The 22,967-nt window shown below is 46.5% G+C and overlaps 1 protein-coding gene and 1 pseudogene across 2 annotated transcripts; one reads left to right on the forward strand and one right to left on the reverse strand.

Moving 5' to 3' along the window:
- Positions 1 to 15,115: 15,115 nt before the first annotated feature.
- Rps14 (ribosomal protein S14) lies at positions 15,116 to 19,574 on the forward strand. Of its 2 annotated transcripts, none has more exons than XM_055622844.1 (5): positions 15,116 to 15,190; positions 16,887 to 17,037; positions 17,489 to 17,650; positions 18,827 to 18,903; positions 19,457 to 19,574. In XM_055622844.1, the coding sequence occupies exons 2-5, from the start codon at positions 16,889 to 16,891 to the stop codon at positions 19,522 to 19,524; spliced, it is 456 nt and encodes a 151-aa protein (XP_055478819.1). In that variant the 5' UTR covers positions 15,116 to 15,190; positions 16,887 to 16,888; the 3' UTR covers positions 19,525 to 19,574. The 2 variants fall into 2 exon arrangements, with proteins under 2 accessions (XP_055478819.1, XP_055478820.1); XM_055622845.1 differs by lacking the exon at positions 15,116 to 15,190 and adding an exon at positions 15,197 to 15,273.
- Positions 19,575 to 20,156: 582 nt separating this feature from the next.
- LOC129688104 (small nuclear ribonucleoprotein F-like) lies at positions 20,157 to 20,548 on the reverse strand (annotated as a pseudogene).
- Between the last annotated feature and the right edge of the window lie 2,419 nt (positions 20,549 to 22,967).

Genomic DNA, 22,967 nt, shown 5'->3' on the forward strand with positions numbered 1-22,967 from the left:
GAGCCCTCACAATAAGGCCCATGGTGGGTGCTGCTCTGGATTCAAGAGTCTTGGAGGCTGCTGCAAATCCACCTTTGGGGAGCAGATGTGAGAGACAAAGTAGGCCCTTTGTCAGACTAATTTTCTGCAGCTTTCCACTGCTTCCTGCCCCAAAGCAAGGCAGGAGGAAAGCCACTGGGGACTTTAGCTTCAGCCCCTTTGCCCTCCCCATTTTGTACGCCCACTGCCCCAACTCCTGGACCCTCCTCTCTCTTACCCAGCTAAGGACTTGGAGCTCAAGGCTCACTCCCAGGCACATTTTTCGGAGTGAGGGAGTGAGTTCTAGATGCCGACAGGAAAAGCAAGGCGCTTTTCTTTCTGAGTGGGCAGACCTGGAAAAAAGCCTGTCTCAAAAGGGAGAGGTGGGGGTTGGCATATGTGAAACTCATGTGTGTTCACAATTTGTAGACTTTTCCTAGTGAGGATGTTGGATCATAAGGGCGCCCAGATTAGAGATGGGTTAGATTGTGATAACCCTGACTTAACAGAAGAGGAAATCGAGGCCAGGTGGATTGAGTGGCCTCTTCATAACCACACTGACATTTAAGGTTTGTCCAGGTCTCCAGAAAATGGAGGCTAACAATAACTAGCGTTTGCTTCTTTGTTGGGGGGCGGCAATTTTGTTGGTGTTGTCTTCTTTTGACCCTGAACATCCTGCTGCCTCCTCCCAAGTGCTGCAATCACAGAGATGTGCCACCACACTCAGTTGTTGGTTTTTTTTTTTTTTTGGGGGGGGGGCCTCTAATCCAGGCCTTCATGCATACTAGAGAATGAGCCACATTCCAGCAAAAACCTTTTTTATTAAATTTTTTATTGATTCTTTGTGAGTTTCACATCATACACCCCAGTCCCGCTATCTCCCCATCTCCTTAAAAAAAAATCTCCTCATATCTGCCCTTCACTCTTGCAACCTCCCCCCAAATAAAACACACACACAGACACACACACACACACACACACACACACACACACACACAGCATAGGAAAACACCTCATCATGGAAGCTGTAGTATGTCATATGTGTCCCACAGTATGTTGCTCTGTTCACAAATCTTCACTTGCAAATGTTCATTGCAATGAGTCATTGGTCTGGTTTTTCTATGACACCATCGGTAGTGTTTCCTCACCAGGACTCCTCCCAGTTACCCTGTTGTTGCCCTGTGTCATGGAGATCCTGCAGCTTTGAATCAGCCCAACTGGCCTTTTCACACATCCCAACCATTTGCAGGTGATACACATTTTGGGGTGGGCCAACTCAGAGGCCTGGATCTGGGCCTGGGTGGTAGTTGAGCTAGCCAGGGTGCGCTCTCCAGCACTGCTCCAGCTAGGCCACCCAATGCCACCAGCCCACTTGGAGGCGCTGGACCAGCCCTCACACTCTCACACCCTTGGGGCCGGCTCAACTGTGCCTTTGCCATCAGGGCAGCTCCACTGTGTCCACTCCAACACACACACTCTCGAGTGATCGCTACAGCCAGTGAGGGGTCAGGGCTAGAATCTCATGCTCTCAGGGCCAGCTCGCCAGACTTCCACAGGTAGGGAAGGGGGAAGGAGAGAAGATATCATCCTCACTCCCATGCCTCCTCACTTGACCACGTCACACCAGACAGCATTCCTGAGCTCTTGCCCTCAGGGCTGCCTCACCTGCACTCCCTCCACCAGGGCCGGCTCTTCTGTGCTGCCCAGGGGAAGTGCAGGATCTGCTCTCCCAAGCGCTGCAGCCACTTGAGAGGTACAGGGCCAGCCTCCTCTATGCTCACACCCTCAGAGCTGGCTCACCATCGGCCCTACCACCAGGGCCAGCTACAACCTTGTTACTATCAAAGATCTTTGCCAGTCTCGAACTGCAAGCACTTCCCTTTCATTATTTAATCCTCTTGACAACTGTAAATGGTGATCCCCATTTCGCAGATGAGAAACCAAGGTTTAGAGAAATAATTCACCTCTACGGTGTCTGCCTAGACATCTAGCCATCCACTCGGTGTCAAAGTCAGATCTAAACTCAAGGTTGTTTAGCCCCAAAGTCTCAGATTCACCCATGGTGAGTGGTTACCCCATTTCTCATACAAGAACTAGGGCAAGCCTACCTGCACTGCTTCAGCTGGGGGCCACACAGCCCTGGAACCCCAGAAGTCCCTGGAAAAAAAAATTAACATTGCAGAGTTTGGGAGGCACTGAACAGGGGCAGTGTCTGTAGGTGAAGGTCTTGGGATAGCTTCATCCCCTCTGTGTGGCCCTCTGACAGCCTCACAGAGAAGCTTCCCATGTATACTCTGGGATTCGTACACCCACCCATTCAGGCATTCATTCATCAAACACCAGCCAACTGGCCCACACACTTCTCTGCACGGACACCCACTTCTTTTGCCAGCTTTTCCTACTATGGCCAACTACGTATGTGCAGAGCCCAGTTCAAGCCAGGAACTATGATCAGATCTATAACTTCAAGCACGAAAAGGCAGGAACCCCACCTCAAGCTCAAGGCCAACCTGTACTACCTGGAGAGACCCTAACTCAAAATCATCACTCCTGAGGAATAAAGAAAAAAGGCCTTTTCTTATTCAAAATTTAAGACGTTCAGAACCAACTCAACCACCTACAATGCCTAGAAGATTCAATGTGGACAGCCTCTACCAACACATACTTTAAAAAAATATCTTATGCATGGAGAAGGGAGAGGGAAGGAGGGATTGGGAGGGGAGGAGGAAGGGGGCCACGGGAGATGCAAAGTGAATAAAGTGTAATTAATAAAAATTAAAAAATAGAAAAAAATCTTTTACAACAACAACAAAAAGTGTTTATTTTATTTGTGTGTGTGTGTGTGTGTGTGTGTGTGTGTGTGTGTGTGTGTGTCTGTGCATATTCAGAAACTTAATGAGCCAAAAGAGGGTATTACATCCCTGGAGCCAAAGTTACTGGTGGTTGTGAATGCCCAGTGTGGGTTCTTGGGAACCAAACTTTGGTCCTCTATAAGAGCAGTGCTTTCATTTAACTGCTAAGCCATCTCTCCTGCCCTCGGCCTTCTTTTACAACGGTGGTTCTCAACCTGTGGGTTGAGATCCCTTTGGCAAACATCTATCTCCAAAAATATTTACATTATGATGCATAACAGTAGCAAATTGCAGTTATGAAAGCAGCAATGAAAATAATTTTATGGTTGGGGGTCACCTTACAACATGAAGCATTAGGAAGGTTGAGAACCGCTGTTTTACACCCTCATGCTGAGTGTTTGCCTACCTTAGGACTTTTGCAAGGACTGTTCTTCCTGCCTGGGATGTTTTCCCCAATTTTCTGCCATAACTGATCTTTCTTATTATTCCAGACTCTGTCTAAATGTCACCGACATGGCTCCCTAATTTAAAGTAGCCACCCACATAGCTCTCCTCAGGATTTCTATTTAGAGCCTGGAGTTTGGCTCAGGATTAGTGCACTTACCTAACACTCACTTAAGACCTTGAGTTCAAGTCCCACACTAGGAAAACAAAAAAAAAAAAAAATCAAGCTGGATGGTGATGGCACATCCCTTTAATCCCAGTAACTGGAGGCAGAGGTGGGTGAATCTCTGAGTTCAAGGCCAGCCTGGTCTACAGGGGAGCTTCAGAACAGCCAGAGCTACACAGAGAAACCTATTTCAAAAACCCAACAAAACAAAACAAGTTAAACCAAACCACAAAAGCCGGCTCTTCATTCCCTTCACAGAGTGCACCATGATCTATGACATCGCTTGTGTCTGCCGGTTACTGTTTATTGTCCCTACTAGAAGGTTGGCTTGTGAATGTCCTGCTCAGGCTTAGTCTCCTGGTACCCAACCCAGGACTTGGCCTACTGTGTTTAGTGACCTTGCTGCTGAGCCTGTTGGCACTCACCTCCCAGCACTGAGGAGGTAGAGGCAGGAAGATTGGACAAGTTAAAAGCTGACTTAGTTTGCACAGTGAGTATCAGTCCGTGCCACATAGCAAGACTCTATCTCACATAAGCTCTAAATAACAGTGGGTGAAAGAAGACAGGGACTCAAAAGCACGCACCCTTCTGCTCCACATCTCCTTCTACTCTTTCTGTTCTCTCTACCACCCAGGCTAGTCTAGGGATGCTCTCCATATGTCCTAGCACACCCCAATACTGATGAGACCAAGAGCAGGACCCCCAGGCGTTGAAACAGAACAAAGTGTTGAGAGAAACAAAAGAGGAGGGAGAGGAGGAGGGGCAACAGGAAGGGGAGAAAAGGCAAAGAGAGGAGGAGGAGGAATTGAGCTTGGTGATAATCCCACTTCTTCACTTTATTAGTGAAACTAATAATTATTATTAATACCTGGCCTCTGCTTGGCCCTTTCATCCAGCCTGGTGGGGAGGTTTTGAAGATGAAAGACACTGTGTGGGGACTTTCAGATGCAGGTTCCAACACCCCGCACAACCACTAATTAAACTTGGCAGCCCCCTTCAATTATCCCCTTGTCCCCAGGGATGCTGTGCCATCCCACTCAATGCCTTTCCAGGTGGGAGTCAGCGGGTGGCACCCCCTGGGCCTGGCCTTCCTTGGAGAGAGAGGCAAAGAAGCTTCTGGGGCAGGGCGGAGGGAGTCTCACAGCCCAGATAGTCACATGAGAAATGCTGGAAAGAACATGAACCAGAAGGCTGAAATGTAGGAGCCTTGTCTCCAGCTGAAATTACAGCCCCATCCGGGAGGCTGCCCCTATCTCTATCCCTCCCCAGAATCTGTGAGCAGCTGGGCCCTGCCATATGGCAATGGGGGAAGGGTACCACGTGGGGGGGGAAGAGTCTCTCACCAGACAAAGAGATAAAGTATGGCCAACTCCTCCACATTGCACAAGAGTCTCGGGGTTTCTGGTTTCTGACGTCCTTTGGGGTGGCTTCCTTCTACTTCTACTTCCCGTCCAAGAAACCTACTCTCTCTGGCAGCCTTGACCAGCATCAGCTAGCCCCTAGTACTAAAGCAATGGCCCTCACTGACCCCCTTGGCTATCTAGATTATAGTGTTTAAAGAGGTCTCCAACCCCTGGTACTGAGTTTAATCTAGAGGCTGCTGATGCACTTCAGCAGCCGCCTTAGTCCTCCCGATAACCTCCAAGTGCTTGGCCATTGTTTTTTTACTACTGTGTCACACTGATGACACCAAGCATCGCAGGGCCTAGCTTAATGCATATCTTCACCCAAGGAGGAACTCCCCAGGCCTCCTTGTCTTGGCACATGGTCTGAGCTTCATCCATCCTTCAAGCCTGACTCATTCTCAGCCCTGGGCCCAACAAATCTTAAAAGGTTAGAATCTGCTTCTAAAATTACTCTCAAATATTGATATTGCCCTGGGAGTGTAGCTTCATGGCAGAACACTTGTCTCTGAGGCTCTGGATTTGCCAAGCACTCCATTACCACTCCCTCCCCCGAGATCTGTGTGTCATCTCCCTCTCTTCACTCTGAATGACTGTGATCTCCCACTTACACGCCATCTTCCTCTCTTCTTCATTTTTTTTTTTTTCGAGAGAGGGTTTCTCTGTGTAGCCTTGTCTGTCCTGGACTAGCTTTGTAGACCAGGCTAGATGCAAACTCACAGAGATCTGCCTGCTTCTGCCTCCCTGAGTGCTGGGATTACAGGTGTGTGCCACCACACCCATGCCTATCTCTTTTTTCTTTTTTAAGATTTATTTATTATGCCTGCACATACACCTGCACGACAGAAGAAGGCACTAGGTCTTATTATAGATGGTTGTGAGCTACCATGTGATTGCTCGAAATAGAACTCAGGACCTCTGGAAGAACAGTCAGTGCTCTTAACCTCTGAGTCATTCCTCCCTCTCTTCTTGACCCCACTCCTATACCTCTTCCGCTGACACTAATTCAAACAAAGCAGGATCTATCTATCTATCTATCTATCTATCTATCTATCTATCTATCTGTCATCTTCTATCTGTCTGTCTGTTTTTGAGAGAGGATTTCAAGTAACCCATGCTGCCCTCAAACTTACTGGCTAAGGATGACCTTGAAGTTTAGACCCTCTTGTCTCTACCTCCCAAGTGTTGAGAGTACAGCCCTGCCCCATCATGGATGGATGCCATGCCACTTGAAATTGATCCCAGGTTTCGTATCTGCTAGACAGATACTCTACCAACGGAACCGCATCTCCAGCGTCCAGAGCAAACCTATAAAGACACCATTTAGGGGGCTGGAGAGATGGCTCGGAGGTTAAAAGCACTTGTTTCTCTTGCAGAGTACCTGGGTTTGCTTCCCAGCATTCTCACTATCATCCATCACAGCTCTCCTCCTCCCCTGACTCTTCTTCCTTGTGGTCTTTTCTAGGGCTTTCCTAGTCTTGGCAGTCCTTGTCCACTTCTAAGCCTAGTGGTCCACTACTGTTGGGTCATCTTTCCTCCCAGTACTCACTACCATCTGTAGTGACACGATTATGGGTTGGCTACTTAACACACTCACTTAATATCACTCACATTAGATAGCTCTTTCCACGGGGAGAGAGACAACTTCCTTATCCATCAATTTGTCACTCATTGTATAACGCATGTTCCCTGAATGTGTGGATTGAATACATGGCCCAGGCTATATACTCTGGTACAGACAACCAGAGATGTCGTTCTTCTCTTTGAGCGTGGGAGGGTGGGTCCTCTGCAAGTTAGCCTGTGACATGGCAGCACAAAGGCGTGGATGCAAAATGTCTTTACTCTCATCTCTGAGGCAGGCAAGTCACAGTGGTACTGCCCAGACTTTCTCCTGATTCAGCTTCACCTCAGCTCTGGTCACATCACAGCTATGTCTGAAGTGGAATGTCCTGGCTGAAATATGTACAATTTCCTGACGGATAAACAAATTCCAGAGCTAAGAACAGAAAGGGGCCTCTGGCAGCACTGTGGGGCCGGGCGCCATCTAGCGGGTGCTTGAGTAAGAGCAAGAGTCACTGCTCTTGAGTTTGCCAGCTCCCGGATCGCCTGGCAGCACTCAGAGCCACAACTAAGAGCTCTCTCTGCAAGAAGTCCTCTCCTGCATCTTCTACGCCCAGCCCCAACCACGAGTCTTTGGTTTCACATCCTCAAACAACACTGAAAGGCCTGACCCTGGTGCCCAGCTTACATTTATTTGTATTTTGTTTTGCTTTATTTTTATGATGGTTAATTTTAATTTTAATCATCAACTTGACACAACCTGGAGTCACTGGAGAGAAGGGCCTCTGAGAGTGTCCATGAGGGAATATCTTAGTTAAACCAAATGGCATGGGGAGACTCTACTACGGTGGGTGGACCAGTCCCTGGGCTTGGGGATTCTTGGCTGAGCACTAGCAAGCACACACTCATTGTTCTCTACTTCCTGCTTCAGGCTCCTTGCTTTCCTGACTTTCCCACCCTGAGGCACCAAACCTTGAACTGTGAGAAGAGATAAATCTCTTTTGTCAGGGTATTTTAATTATAGCAACAGGAAAAGAAACTAAGACAGAAATTGTTACTAGGAGTGGGTGTTGTGATAAACCAAAGGCTTTCAGGCCTTTGGAACTGTTTGGGGAAGGGATGAGGATCAGTTTGGAACCTTAGGCTAAAAGCAATTAATGGTAGAAGCTTAGCTTAATGGGCCATTCTGGTAGAAGCCTGAAAGTTAAGATGCTGACAGAGGGGGGTGGAGAGATGGCTCAAAGGTTAATTCAACTACATGGTCGTTCACAACCATCTATAATGAGATCTGGTGCCCTCTTCTGGCATGCAGGTGTACATGCTCACAGAGGGCTGGTTAAGAGCACTGGCTACTCTTTCAAAGGACCCGGATTCAAATCCCTGCATTCACATGGCAGCTCACAACTGTAACTCCAGGTCCAGAGGATCTGACACTCTCATACAGACTGACAGACATTCAGGCAAAACACCAATGCACATTAAGGAAGAAGAAGGAAGGAAGGAAGGAAGGAAGGAAGGAAGGAAGGAAGGAAGGAAGGAAGGAAGGACTTTGAAATAAATTCAAATAGTGGGTTCCAGGATCATGAAGTTTCAGAGGAGAATAGGGATGGTATCAGGAACCAAGTGAGAGGCAATTTGTGCAATGTTTTGGGGAAAGACTCTCACTTCATTTTGCCTATGTCCTGAGAACTAAGTGAAATTAAATGTTAAGATAATGAATTAATTTGTTCAATAAAAGAATGGTGTAGGCAAGTTCAAAGTTTCAAACAAGGAAGGTGTAGGAACGAAACAGTCATAACTATTAAATAAGAAATAAGCCAGGCATGGTGTCTCACACCTTTAGTCCCAGCACTCAGGAAAAAAGAGGCAGGCAGATCTCTGTGAGTTCAAGGCCAGTCTGGTCTACAAATTGAGTCCAGACAGCCAAGGCTACACAGAGAAACCCTGTCTCGAAAACAAACAAACAAACAAACAAAAAAAAAAAAAAAAAGAAAAAGAAAAAGAAAAAAATGAAAGAAAGGAAAGAAAGAAAAAAAATTTAGCCAGATGTGGTGGTGCAAACCTTTAATCCCAGCACTTGAGAAACTAGCTCTCAATCTACACAGCAAGTTCCAGGCCAGCCAGGGCTGCATAGTAAGTGTCTGTCAGAGAGATGAGGAGAGAGAGAGAGAGAGAGAGAGAGAGAGAGAGAGAGAGAGAGAGAAATTAGCACCATTAAAGAGAAACCTAGGAACCTAGGGCTGGCAGGACAGCTCAGTGGGTAAGACCAAAGCCAGACTACCTTAATTTACCTCCTGGAACCCTGGAACCTGGTGAGAGAAGAGAACTAAACTAACCCCCAAAATGTAATGTCCTCTGATCACCACATCTGTACAACAGTACACACATACACACACACACACACATACACACACACAAAGTGTATCAATGTAAGTTTTTTTAAAAGGAGAAACCTGATACTCTGTACTGGGACAAGAAAGTGTTTTCTTGGGGCAAAGCACACATAAGATGATACAGCTGTGGTCCAAGGGGGAACAAATAGACTAGGCTGGCCTTGAACTCTCAAAGGTTTGCCTGCCTCTGCCTTGAAAGTGCTGGAAATAAAAGCCTGCACCATCAGACCTGGCTGTGAGATTTCTTAATTATATTAAGAGCATTAATTAAGAGAAGAGAAGACCTTCTCACTGTTCTCTGATCTTGGGGACCTTGGGCTGGATTAAGGGCAGAGAGCAGCTGAGCAGTGGCATGCATTCATTTATTGCTTTCTGCTTCCTGAAATAGATGCTATGTGACCAGAGGCTTCAAGTTTCTGCTGCCGTGACTTCCACACTATGGACTAGGCTAAACCACACCTCTATGCACTGTGGACTGAAATAAACCCTTCCTCCTTAACTTGTTTCTGTCGGGATTTTGTTTTTGTTTTGATTTTTCTTGGGTTTTGTTTTGTTGTTGTTGTTTTTGTTTTTGTTTTTGAGACAAGATTTCTCTGTGTAGCCCTGGCTATCCTGAAACTCCTGAAACTCAGGCTGGCCTAAAACTCCAAGATTCACCTGCCTCTGCCTCTCTGCCTCCTGAGTGCTGGGATTAAAGGCAAAGGTGTACTTCACCACTACCTGGCCTGTTAGGATACTTAATCACAGCAACAACACAGAGAGAAGCTAATACACTTGCTTTTATTGTCCTGCCTGTGTCTTGCTTTGTAGTTCTGGCTACCCTGGAGCTCACTGTGTAGAGTAGGATGGCCTCAGACTTGCAGCAATTTTCTTCCCTCCACCTTTCAAGGACTTGGACCACAGGCATGTGCCACAACACCCCTGCGGCACTTTATTTTATTTATTATTATTATTATTTTATTTTTATGTTGTAAAATGAGGGGAATGCAACCTCCTGCCTCTTCTGGTCATTGGGCAGTTTTGTTAGATGATGGTGCAAGACACTGATTGTGATGAGCATCCCCCACTGCTACCCACTGAACACACTCATCTCATGGTACCTTTATCTGTTCACATTCTAGTCCCTGGCAGCCCCTCTGTAGTCTATCCCTCAGACCCCTCCTCAGCTGCATAGGTTTTAGAGACCATGATTTCTCTCAAGAGGAGACAGGGGAACAGAATCCTGGGAGCCATGATTCAGTGGTTAGATGGGATGCTCACAGGGGACGGTTGGAGCCGACACTCTGCCTGTTGCTTTTGATCAAGGTCTAGGGGCAGAGACTGAGATGGTGGCTTGGGGAAGACTAACATGTCGGTAGTGGTGACAGCATGTGAGAAGCGGTCTCGGAAGGGAAGATGGTGAACCAGGTGAGAAGAGGTTGAGGACCAAGCACAGTGGTGCATGCATGTAATCCCAGCCCTCAGGGCGCTGAGGCAGGAGAAGGAGGAGTTAGAGGCCAGCTTGGGTGACTATGTAGGCTGCCTTTGGCCCTGCTCCCTCCATGAATGAAGCCTTCTCTCCCTGAGGGCTACAGCATGGTTTTATACAGTTTAGACTCAAAGCAGGAACTCACTCCACTGCTCTCATCTCTGCTAATATTCTCCCTCTATGGGGCAGCACTCGGGAGGCAGAGGCAGCTGAATCTCTGAGTTCGTAGGCCAGCCTGGTATACAGAGTGAGTATCCAGAACATCCACAGCTATACAGACAGCAACCAAACAAACAAAAAGACCTTGTGTCAAACAAATATACAAAAACAAAACAAGAAAAACCAAAAATCATATGTCTGACTCCCAAGACACCACACACATGAAATACTTGCCTTTCCCTTCTCTGAGCTGCTTGTTTTCTATTACCTCCATTTAAATCTATGTTAAAATCCTCAGGCTGGAAGGCTAGAGAGATGCTCAGTCGTTAAGAGCACTTACTGCAATTGCTTTTGTTCTAGCTCTCACAGAGGGCTCAGTTCCACTCCCACTGCCCAGATGGTGGCTCACAACCACCATAACTCCACCCCATGGACTCTGACACCCTCCTCTGACTCTCACAGGCGCTAGGCACACATGTGGTGCGCACACTTGCAGGCAAAATATTAATAAATGTAAAATAAAGTAATAATCTAAACTTGTTTTGTTCTTCCAGACAGGATCTCTCTGTGTGTCCATGGGTGTCTTGAAACTCAGTCTATAGACCAGGCTGGCCTTGAACTCAGATCTGCTTGCCTCTGCCTCTGCCTCTGCCTCCTGAGTTCTGGTATTGAAGGAGTACACCACCACCATCCAGCTAAACATTTTTTTTTTTTTAATAATAAAAAAAAAATTGTGGGCTAGAAAGATGACTGAGTAGGAAAGACATTCTCTGCCAAGCCTGAGAACATGAGTTTGTTTCTCAGAGTCCATATGATGGGAGGTGAGAGCTAATTCATGTGGATGGTCCTTTGACCTCCACACGGTACCAAGGCACAAGCACACAGATACACATTACACAAATGAAAAAAAAAAATTAAGACAGGGTTTCTCTGTGTCGCCTTGGCTCTCCTGAACTCGCTTTGTAGCCCAGGCTGTCCCTGGAATTCACAGAGATTCACCTGCCTCTGCCTCCTTGAGTGCTGGGTTACAGGCATCCACCATCATTCCTGGCTCACAAATGAAATTTTAAAAAGTTTCTGTTTTTCTCTTTGTTTTTGTTTTTTGTTTTGTTCTCTAAGACAAGGTTTCTCTGTGTAGCCCTGGCTGTCCTAGAACTAACTCTGTAGCCTGCCTCTGCCTCCCAAGTGTTGGGATTAAAGGCATGTGTCACCACTGTTCTGCTTAAATTCTTCTTTAAAAACTCTAATTATGCATCAAAAAGAATCTAAAATGTTGACAATCTCCATTGTTATGAAAATGTCCACAACAATGTTGAGTAACAATAGTTTAAGAACAGAATTCTGTAAGTGTAGATTACATAATTAAAACACAGAGCATTGTTTTTTGAATAACACTGTGATCTGATAATGGTACATCTATAGAAGGGAACTTAAGGGGTAACAGCTGAAGCAATAGGGATCAAATCCAAGGCTTTAAACACAGTAGGCAAGCGCTCCACCACTCAGCCTTCAGTAGTGTTCTTCACACACACACACACGCGCGCGCACATACACACATATGTAATCCTTTGTTCAGATTTTATTTTTATATGTATGGGTATTTGCCTGCAAGTGTATCTGAGCACCACCTGACTGTAATCCTCATGGAGGCCTAAATAGGGTGTCAGGTCTCTAGGAATGGAGTTACAGGCAGTTGTGAGCTGCTATGTGGGTGCTGGGAATCAAACCTGGGTCATCTAGAAGAGAAGCCAACACCTTTAACCACCGAGCCATCTTCCCAGTTCCCTGCCCCCACCCCCTTTTTTTGTAAAGCAGGATCTCACCGTATAGCCCTGGCTGGCTTGGGTTTCTGGAGGGCTGATCTGAATTCACAAATTTCCAAATGTTGGGATTAAAGGTGTGCAGCAACACCTCCCATTTCTCTACCTAATCTTGTTGTATGTGAATTGTCTGCAATAAACATGGCTTTTTAAAACCACCGTACTGGGTGTGGTGACATAGATCTATAATTGCAGAACCAGAAAGTAGAAACAGGAAGATCAGGAGTTCAAGGGCAGTCTAGGCTACACACTAGTTCTATACCAGCCTAGACTACATAAGATCCTGTCTCAAAAACAAGCAAAAAACAAAAACAAGAAAAAAAGGAGAAAAAAATAAAACCATGAATGATGGTGTGTATCTACAATCCCAGCACTTAGCCGGTAGAGGCCAAGAGTCAGGAGTTAATGCTTATCTTCAGCCATGTAGCCAATCCAAGGCTAGCCTGGGAGAAGGAAGACTTTGTCTCCTTCCCCCAAGTCCTTTCCCATATGTATATCCCTAAGTCATATTTGGAAGATCAGCATGAGTCAGTAATAACAAAAATAGTAAGACTGGCCTGGAGAGATGGCTCAGAGTTTAAGAGCACTGGCTGCTCTCCCAAAAGTCCTGAGTTCAATCCCAGCAACCACATGGGTGGCTCACAACCATCTATAATGAGATCTGGTGCCCTCTTCTGGCATGCAGGTGTATATGCAGGCAGAACATTGCATACACAATAAATAAACAAACAAATAAATATTTTTTAAAATAATAAGATTATTTTTCTTTCTTTTCTTTTTCTTTTCTGGAGACAGGGTACCTCTGTCTATCCTAGAACTCACTATGTAGACCAGACTAGCCTTGAATTTATAGAGATCTGCTTGCCTTTACCTCCCAAGTGCTGGAATTAGGGGGCTGGAGAAACTGCTTAGCAGTTAAAAGCACTGACTGCTCTTCCGTAGGACCCAGGTTTGAGTCCCACCACCCACATGATGGCTCACAACTGACTGTAACTCCAAGGGATCTGACACCATCTTCTGGCCTCTGTGGGGCACCAGGCACACAAGTGATACACAGACATACATGGAGGAAAACCATCCAAGTGCTGGAATTAAAGGCATTTGCCACCACACCTGACTTCTCCCCCTCCACCTTTCTTTCTTGTTCCATTATCTTAGGGTGTCTGTTTTATATGTTTTCTGTAGCTTTTGTTTTTGTTTTTCCATGACAGGGTTTCTCTACATAGCCTTGGTTGTCCCACAACTCATGCTGTAGACCAGGCTGGCCTTGAACTCAGAGAACTGCCTGCCTCTGCCTCCCAAGTGATGGGATTAAAGGTGTGCACCACCACCACCTGGCTGTAGCTTTTTTATTTTTTAAAGTGAAATAAATCAATACTTTTTTTTTTTTTTTTTTTTTTAAGAAAAATTTCCTCCTGGCATGGTGACACACACCTTTGATCATATTGGTCTAGGGGCAGAGGCAGGTGGGATCTCTGTGAGTTTCTGGGCAGCCTGGTCTACATAGCAAGTTCCAGGCTAGTTAGGGTGACAGTGAGACCTTGTCTCAAAAGAATAAAAAATTCAGCCAGGTGTGTGTGGTGGCACATGCTTCTATCCCAGCACTTAGGGAGGCAGAGGCAGGTGGCTCTCTGTGAGTTTGAGGCCAGCCTGGTCTACAAAGCGAGTCCAGGACAGCCAAGGCTACACAGATAAACCCTGTCTCAAAAAAAAAAAAAAAATCCTAAATTTAGCTAATGTTTTTCATGATGGTATCAATTCCAGTACAGAAAGAGCTATATACAATATATAAATGTCATCATTGTCATCATCACCTTTTTCTTTGTGCAAAAGTCCTGGCTGTCCTGAAACTCACTTTGTAGACCAGGCTGGTCTGGAACTCACAAGAGATCTGCCTACTTCTGTCTTCCGAGTGCTGGGACTAAATGGGTGTGCCACCACGCCCAAGTTATTATATAGCTATATGTATATATGTTTGTGTACATGTAGCTCTGTTTGCCATGCCCTGCATTATGAATCTATGGCTGTATATACATGCCAATGAATATGTGTGTATATTGTACTTTTTTTTTTTTTCCGAGACAGGATTTCCCTGTGTAGCCTTGGCTGTCCTGTTCTTACTTTGTATACCATACTGGCCTAGAATTCACGGAGATCTGCCTGCCTCTTCATCCCTGAGTGCTGGGGGATGTGTGTATCATGCCAGGCTTTGTACTTTTTTCAAGTTCTAGAAGGTATACTTCTCCCCCTTTCTCTGCATTTCCATCGGCAAAGTCTTCCTATTTTTCAAGGTCGTGCAATATTTTTATTAGATGGATATGTGAAAATGAGACTATTAAATATAGGGATTTTATGTCATAACCCCAAAGTGGCAACACACATGTGGTCTCATTTCATACACCTATGTATCCAACAGAAATTAAAACTAATCTAGTTAGCTGTGAGAATTACCTGAAGCACTGAATATAAGATGCTTAGTGCAGAGTAGCAGGAAAGTATTGAAACTGGGCTACAGGGCAGGACAAGATCGTTTGTTGTTGTTATTCCCCTCCACACCACGAGGTGCGCTGTCGCTTCCAGGCTGCCTGGCCCGAGGTCCTGATCTCGGAAGTCCGTCTAGCTGCGGCAACCGAGACCTGGAGTACAGACTCCTCTCCCGCGCGTGTCCGTTCCCTGCAGGCTCACAGGCAGATCCGGTCAGAGCAAGACGCAGCACCCGGGTCCTTTAATAAGCCTGCTTCTTCACCGGCGGTTATAGCCTCCTTGGAAACCGCGATAAAGTCTTCTTCCGGGAGCCGGCCTCGCTCCGTGACCTCAGAGGTACACTTCCGGGACACGGAAGTTACCCGTCTGCCCGCCTCTTCCTCCTCTCTCTTTCCGGTGGAGGAGTCTGACGACGACGTTGAAGTAAGGAGGCCCGGGCGCCGAGAATCTTGCGGCATCCTCTGGCTAGGGGCGTCAGCGGGGTGTTTGCGCGGTAGCCGAGCCAAGTGCGTGGTAGGGTCGGTCGCGAGCCCGAGCCGTCGGGGCCCAGGGCTGCGCCTTGTCCCTGAGGCGACCATCTGGCCTGACATGGGACTGTCTGAAGTAGGATTGGGTTGGGCGGCCTGCCCTGGGCCTTGCCCTCTCACCGCAGCCGTCGCGCAGTGTTCCGGGGAGCGGGTGGGTCGTAGCCTGCACCCCATCAGACTGCTAATGTGCAGTCGTAGCCCGGCACCGAACCTCGCTTCTCCCACGTGAAAAACACGAGTAGGATTCGTACCAGCCAGCTCTGTAAATCGAAAATTAAAAGGTTGTCAGAAAGCCCCGTCCTTGTGTGGAGTGCTTCTGGTCCATGATGGTTTCCCCCTTGAGTCGGACATGTTACCTGTCGGGGTGCTCCACTGTTTCTTATCCTACTTTGAGGGTAAGGAGAGGTGTCTATACATCCTTGACCTACCCTTGTGCTTCTGGCATTTGGGCCCCAGATAGTGTATGTATGGGTAAGTCACTAGACAGATCTCAGGTACACTTGAAACCTACTTTTAAGGCCTGTGGTGGTTTTTGAAGAGGAGAATACAAGACAGGCTTTGGCACAGTATCATCCAGGACAGACCGTCCTGTTTTCTTAGCTGCTAGGAGATAGACTGATTTCACTTGAGGTGCCGCTCAATACTAGTTTCTTCTGAAAATGGTGGTGGTTTTTATCTGGCACTTAGCTTCAGGTTGGTCAAAGACCTGCTTGGGGGAAGAAAAAAAAACTAGTCTCCTTGCTTGTCTTTTCCCTAGGTCCTGTGACTGCTAAAGTAAGTTGATCTGAATAGTGGATTGTAGACATGGATATTTTTTCCACTAGACTTCCTGGAAGGGCCTGGCTATCCTGGGACTTGCTATGTAGACCAGGCTGTCCAACATAGCAACTCAGATCCTCCTGCCTCTGGTTCCCAAGTGCTGTGGTTAAAGTTGCACACCATCACATCTTGCCGTGATAGTGCTTTTAATGTTTGCTACTGAAGATTTGTTGGGCTGTCAGGTCTTTTGGGTGTGTTGAGGTGGTCATCTGTTGGGATATTGAGTGTAGGAGATGAGGCTTTGAAGGCTGTGATGGCAAGGATAAGCTGAGAATTTTTTGATGTTTCTTGCTTTGTGCCTAAACTGAAAGGAGTCTGGGGCCCAGAAAACGTAGGTTTTAAGTATTGTTTGTGGACAAAGAATCACCTAACCTAGTTGTGGTCTCTGCTATCCAACTGCCTGTGGTGTCATCTTGGACAAATGAACTTCCAAGCTTAAGTAAAGGGGAGAAGAGGGTTGTAAGTTAAACTTGGGCCAGAGTCCTGCATTGTCTGTTTTGGACAGCTACTTATGAACTTTAGAGATGCATGTAGTCTATTGCTGGAACCACAGCTCATCCAAAAGGTGCTTTGAGCTTTTGAGAAATGGTCTCTTATGACACCTTCCTTTCTGGTTAAGATCTGGTAAACACCAAGTTCAAAAGACAGGATGCTAGGGAGCCAAAAGAACAAAACTTGGGTTTCCCTTTAGTGGATAAGGAAAAACTGATGCACTTGAGGTGCTGCTCAAAACTACTATTGCCTGTTAACATTGAGGTTCTCCTTCCACTTAGACATGGCACCTCGAAAGGGGAAGGAAAAGAAGGAAGAACAAGTCATCAGCCTTGGACCCCAAGTGGCTGAAGGAGAGAATGTATTTGGGGTCTGCCACATCTTTGCATCCTTCAATGATACCTTTGTCCATGTTACTGATCTTTCTGGCAAGTAAGTACTTGGGCAGAAAGGCATAAAACCAACCCTAAAGGGCCTAGGCAGGGAGGAATGGGTATAGCAGTTTATAGGGTCACTCTAAAGAATTATTGTTTGTTTTTTACTTTGCCCCGAATTATGAGAGAAAGCACACATTGTTTCATGGAGCTGAAGATAAATTTGAACTTCTGGTGTTCCTCCCTTCTCTATCCCTTTGCTGTGATTTTATGTAGCATTGCAAAGTGAACCCAGGGCTTTGTGTTTGCTGGGCACAAAGGAATTTGCCTTTGAGTCCCTGAAAACACAGCTTATAACGGAGCATGTATCCTGCTTATAACAGCTTATAAGCAGGATATATGCTCAACATGCTCAAGTTAACCAGCCATACTGTGCTTATTGGGGATTCAATAAGTGTCCCGTTCATCCTTGTTGGAAAATGAAGGCATGGTTCTGCTTTTGCCCCTAGGGAAACCATTTGCCGAGTGACTGGTGGAATGAAGGTAAAGGCCGACAGAGATGAGTCCTCTCCATATGCAGCCATGTTGGCTGCCCAGGATGTGGCCCAGAGGTGCAAGGAGCTGGGCATCACTGCCCTGCACATCAAACTCCGGGCCACGGGGGGAAACAGGTACAGAAGATTGTGGGTGGATTTGAGATTTGAGATTTGATTTAATGTTGTGGAGTGAGATTATCTTAGGTGTGTGCGTGCACGCGCAGAGTCTAGACCTTGGAACTAGACTGGGCTACACAGTGATCCCCTGCCTCAAAAACAAAATAATTTGTCCTCGTGTTTATTGACTAATCACTGCATACCAGGTACTAAGCAAGACTGGATGGCCTCCTTGTGTGGCCCCTCACCTTTCAGGGAAAGCTAGACCTTAATCAACATGCAGAAGGTTAAATGGCTTCATTTTATGGCATATACTAGGAAGCAAAGTGTGGAGTTGGTAGGGGTGACTTAAACTAAGGCCTGGGATGGAGATGTAGACACAGTAGTGAGACCCTTCGTATCCCAGGACCACCTAGTCTGGTTGTGGTGCTACGTTTGTTGCCCCAGGAAATAGAGGCAGGAGGATCAAGAGTTTCAGTTTAGTTATTGGCTGCATAATGAGTTTGAGGCCAACCTAACCCAAACACTGATGCTTAAATGGTGAGCTGGGGTGCACAGTTCAGATAGAGATGTGACGGGAGAAACTTGAGGTTGGCAGGAAGGTGGGCGTTGAAGGAGTGAATGGCATGAGGTGTGATAAAAGAGGCAAGGGTGGATGGAGCCTCACTGGATCTCATGTCTTAATGGAACAAAGCAAGGACTTTAGTCCATGAAGAAGTGACATTGAATGCAGCAGCTACAAATGAGGAATCACAGCATGGAGAGACAATAGGAGCTTAGCCAGGCTGAGTACATAACTAGATGGCCACAGGCCAAGAGAGGGGTGTTTTGCACATCCCCTTTTTATTAAGGATTTGCAGGTGTAGCGCGCCTTTAATCCCAACATATTTATGTGCCCCCCCTCCAAATAAAAGGTAGAAAAAAATTAGATGAGTATATTGCCTGTGTGTAGCATGTGCATAACTATTGAGCCATCTCTCTAGCACTTAACAGTTTTGAAAAGGATTTTGTGTTGTGGGATTGTGTAGTATAAGAAAACCATAGTGGCCCACAAAGACTTTAAAAATTGTATTATATGGCCACATCACAGAGATGTGGTTGTTTGTAGCCTTCCCCCATTCAGAAGTGAGTTAAAACCATATGAGTTCTAGAAAAATTTCCAACTGACTTGGTCAACAATTCTTCATTTTCTAGAACCAAGACCCCTGGACCTGGAGCCCAGTCAGCCCTCAGAGCTCTTGCTCGCTCAGGGATGAAGATTGGACGGATTGGTAAGTGCCCCCTCTAGCTAACACTTGGGTTTGTTTGGTTACTTTTATAGGAACCTATAAAGCATTGTGAGAGTTCATCTCCGTAACTGTGGTATCATTTTTTCCCTGTCTGTGTTGGGAAAGCTTAAAAGCATTTCTGAATGGTTTCAGCAGCCTTTTGTCTCTGCTTTAAATGTTAGTAGAGCGTTCCCCTTGGGGCCATCTAGATGAAGAAGAATGGCTCCCCTTGATTGCCCTCACATCCGTCACCTTCTGGCCCTTGATAGCAGTTTTGCTCTTGGCCCCACAGCCTAAAATAGAGCAAACAGCCACTGTTGCTCAGTGTAGGAGCACTTTCTACTAGGCTGAGTCAGGAACTTGGTGTCCCTCACCTCTGTTTGTGAACCTTCTCAGAGCCTGCTGACCCTTCTGAAAGTGATTTGGGATGGCAGGTGGGCCCTTGCTTGTTGACCACTGGGGTTATACATTTGGGAAAGAATGAAATCTGCTAGTTGCCGGGGGAGGCCTGTATCTTCATGTCATGTCGCTACAATGACATTTTTTCTTCTCACAGAGGATGTCACCCCCATTCCCTCTGACAGCACTCGAAGGAAGGGAGGTCGTCGTGGTCGCCGTCTGTGAACAGGGCTTCTCAAGTTATTTTCTGTTAATAAATTGCTTTGTGTAAGCTATTTTGTTTCTGGTGTTTGAGACAGGATCTCTATACAGCCCTGGCTGCCCTTTAATTCACGTTGTAGATGAGGCTGCCTCCCAGGTGCTGACATTAAAGGCTGTCCCACCATGCCCAGCAGTTCTGGTGTTTGTCACCTGGGGACACAATAAGGCAAACAGTATATTGATTGAGAGGATGTGAAGGCTACTATCTAGGGGCATGGCCCAGTTCTGGTGTAGGCTGGGCAAGCCTGGGTTCTGCAAACTTGGTGTTTGGGAAGGGAATCTGAGGAGATGAGACACTAAGGCTGCAGCACAGTGGCATTAGTAGGCCAGCCAGTCTCATCAGACCATTGCCTTGGAGACTCGGGCATCATGGGACAACCCCGAAGCCCAGCAGGCAGGAGCCAGCAGATCACAAATTGGAAGCCAGTGTGGTCTACATTGGGAGTTTCCAGGGCAGTCAGGGTTACCTAGCAAGTCTGTGTCAAGATACCAAAGGGTGGAGCTGTTTGGATTATCTAAACAGACCAGTGTTCTGTTTTTTTTTTAAACCTTTATTGTTTACATAAAATTCCCCAAAGATGTTATTCTCTCATTTTCCCATCTTCCTCTTCCACTCGTCTGACCTAAAGAGCAGTACCTTACTAGAACTTCACCCAGATGTCCAGACAATCCCCATCTGTGTATTCTGTATTTGCAAGCTGTAGCCATCTACAGAGGCCAGGTAGCCCTTGTATTCCATTCCCTACTTAAATTTTAACCATCACTGGCTTTTCTGTCAGCCCATTGAGAAGAGCCTTCGGATTGAGGGGTAAACTCATTGGGAGCGTTATACCCCACTAGCTGCCGCCCCTGCAGCTGCCCCTGTGCCTCTTGATTGGAGCAGCTGCCACTAGTCCAAGCTAACCAAACACTAAAAGCCAGACCAGTAGTTCTTTTGAGACTGGTTTCACTGTAGCCAGTCCTCAAATTTAAGCAATTCTCTTGACTGGCTGGGATTACAGAGCTATGTACTGTGTAGCTCTGGCTGACCTGAAACTAGTTCTGTAGACCAGGCTGGTCTCAAAACTTGATAGAGATCTTCCTGCCTCTGTCTCCTAAGTAGCTGGCATGAAGGCTTATACCAGTACGATGCAGCTGCCAGTTTTCTTAAAAGGGCCAGAGCAGGGGGCAACTGTTATCCAAGTGTAGCCTGAGCAGAAGAGCCTTCCAGACTGGAGCCATATTTAAACCTGTGTGGGTGTGTTTCTCCCCCCACCCCCCACACCGGCTGTGCAAGATGAGTAGCTTGCACTTATGTTCCTTGCCTTGCTTTCCTTAGCTGTTCTTGGAGGTTGTTCCACATTGGTACATAAAGTACCTAAGAATCAGTCACCCCACAAATACACACCAAGTCCTATTTTCATCAGCAATAAGAAGATAACGGTTCTCGCTTTCTGGAAGCTTGCATCTAGCTCCAAGGACACTTATCAGAGGATACTGAGTGTACCCTCTTAGGAGGGTTTGCTTTTTTAAGTTTCTTTGGGATAGGTCTCATTTTGTATTCCTGGCTGTCCTGGAACCCAACATAGATCCTACTGTGTCTGCCTTCTTAGAGTTCAGGGCTTAAGGGTGTGTGCCACCATGCATGCCCATGAACTGAACTGAGGTTTTGTTTTGATGTGCATTGGTGTTTTATTTACCATATGAGTGTGTTGGATGCCCTGGAACTGGAGTTACAGTTATGAGCTGCCATGTGGGTGGTGGAATTTGAACCCAGGTCCTTTGGAAGAGCAGCCAGTGCTCTTAGCCACTGAGCCATCTCCAGTGCTTTGCTCCCCCATTCCAATGTGCTGAGTTCTTTTTGGCTATCCTGAACTCGCTTTTGTAGACCAGGCTGACCTCGAACTCAAAGCGATCCGCCTGCCTCTGCCTCCCTGAGTGCTGGAATTAAAGGCATGCACTACCAGTAATTTGGCAGAACTGCTGTTGGTGACACCCCTGTAGGTTGCCATGCAATTGGGGCTATCCTGGGTTACAGTCTGAAACCTGCCTCAAAAACAGCCAGGTGTGGGAGCACGCCTATAACCTCAGCACTCTGGGAGGCAGAGCAGAGCTCTGTATTCAGGTTCACAGAGTGAGTCCCTGTTTCAGATAAAATCCCCCTGGAACACTGGCAAAGATATTTTAGTTATCTTTCTGTTTTAAATTCATGTGTGAATTCTAGGACCATCTATGTGCAGTGGGGAGGAAGTTGCTGGCCTGTAGCTGGAGCTACAAGTAGTTGTGAGCTACTTGACCTGGGTACTGGGGACCGAACTCTGGTCCTCTGGAAGAGCAATAAGCACACTTAAGTGCTGAGTTCTCTCAAGCCCATTGTCAAACTGTTGATTCCTGAGTTTTACTTCGTTTCGTTTTGATTTGGGGGACAGGACTGTATGTAGCCCAGGCTGGCCTGGATTCTGCTTGGCCCCCTCAGAGGTGGGATCACTGGAGTGCCCTGCCATATCCAGGTAGCATGGTATTCTGAGATTCATCCACTTTGTGGTATGTAGCCATTCCACATTCCTTTGTTGGATGATACTGCCTGGTCTGGATACATACACTTTTACCTAAAAGGAGGCTGGAGAGATGGCTCAGTGGTTAAGAGCACTGGCTACTCTTTCAAAGGACCAATTTTCAATTCCAGCACTGACATGGCTCACAACTGTCTGCAGCCTCAGTTCCAGGGGCTCTGATGCCTCTCCAGCCTCCGAGGGCACTACAAACATGGTGTGCAGACATAAATTTTTATGTGCGTGGGTGGTTTTCAGGCAAAACATCCATGCACATAAAATTTAAAAAAAAAGGTTGAGAAAAATAATCAAATGGGATAGAGAGATGGCTCAGGTTAAGAACATGCGCTGGTGGGGCTGGAGAGACGGCTCAGCAGATAAGAGCACTGTCCAGAGGTCCTGAGTTCAATTCTGGAGTTACAGCTGGAATCTGGTGTCCTCTGCTGGCATGCAGGCACACATGCAGATGGAGCACTCATTTAAATAAATAAATGAAGATATTTATTCCAAACCGTGCACTGTTCCTGTCAAGGACTGGCAGTCATAGTACCCAGAGGGTGTTGGGGCGCAGGTGACTTTCTGCCTTTAATTCCAGTGTATGCAGACACACACACAAAATCTGTAAAATTGAGAGGTTGGGGGTGGAGGTGGAGGTGGGGACTGGAGAAATGACTCAACAGTTAAGAGCACTTGCTCTTGCAAAAGACCCAGGTTCAATTCCCAGTACCCACACAGCAGTTTACAATGTCTGTAACTCCAGTTTCGGGGACTCTTGACACCCTTTTCTGGTCTCCATGCACGGTGTATTCATGTGGTACATGCACCTATAAGTAGGCACATACACAAAAATAAATATGAATGAATCATTAAATGTGT

This window comes from Psammomys obesus, unplaced genomic scaffold (assembly GCF_907164565.1).
Source record: "Psammomys obesus unplaced genomic scaffold, mPsaObe1.curated_primary_1811, whole genome shotgun sequence".
In the NCBI taxonomy this organism is placed as follows: Eukaryota; Metazoa; Chordata; class Mammalia; order Rodentia; family Muridae; genus Psammomys; species Psammomys obesus.

Excerpts from the sequence above, each read along its gene's own strand:
- Rps14 (XM_055622844.1), top strand. The coding sequence starts at position 16,889 with ATGGCACCTCGAAAGGGGAAGGAAAAGAAGGAAGAACAAGTCATCAGC. Across the intron at positions 17,038-17,488 it reads GTTACTGATCTTTCTGGCAA|GGAAACCATTTGCCGAGTGA; the intron begins GTAAGTACTTGG and ends TTTTGCCCCTAG. Across the intron at positions 18,904-19,456 it reads GATGAAGATTGGACGGATTG|AGGATGTCACCCCCATTCCC; the intron begins GTAAGTGCCCCC and ends TTCTTCTCACAG.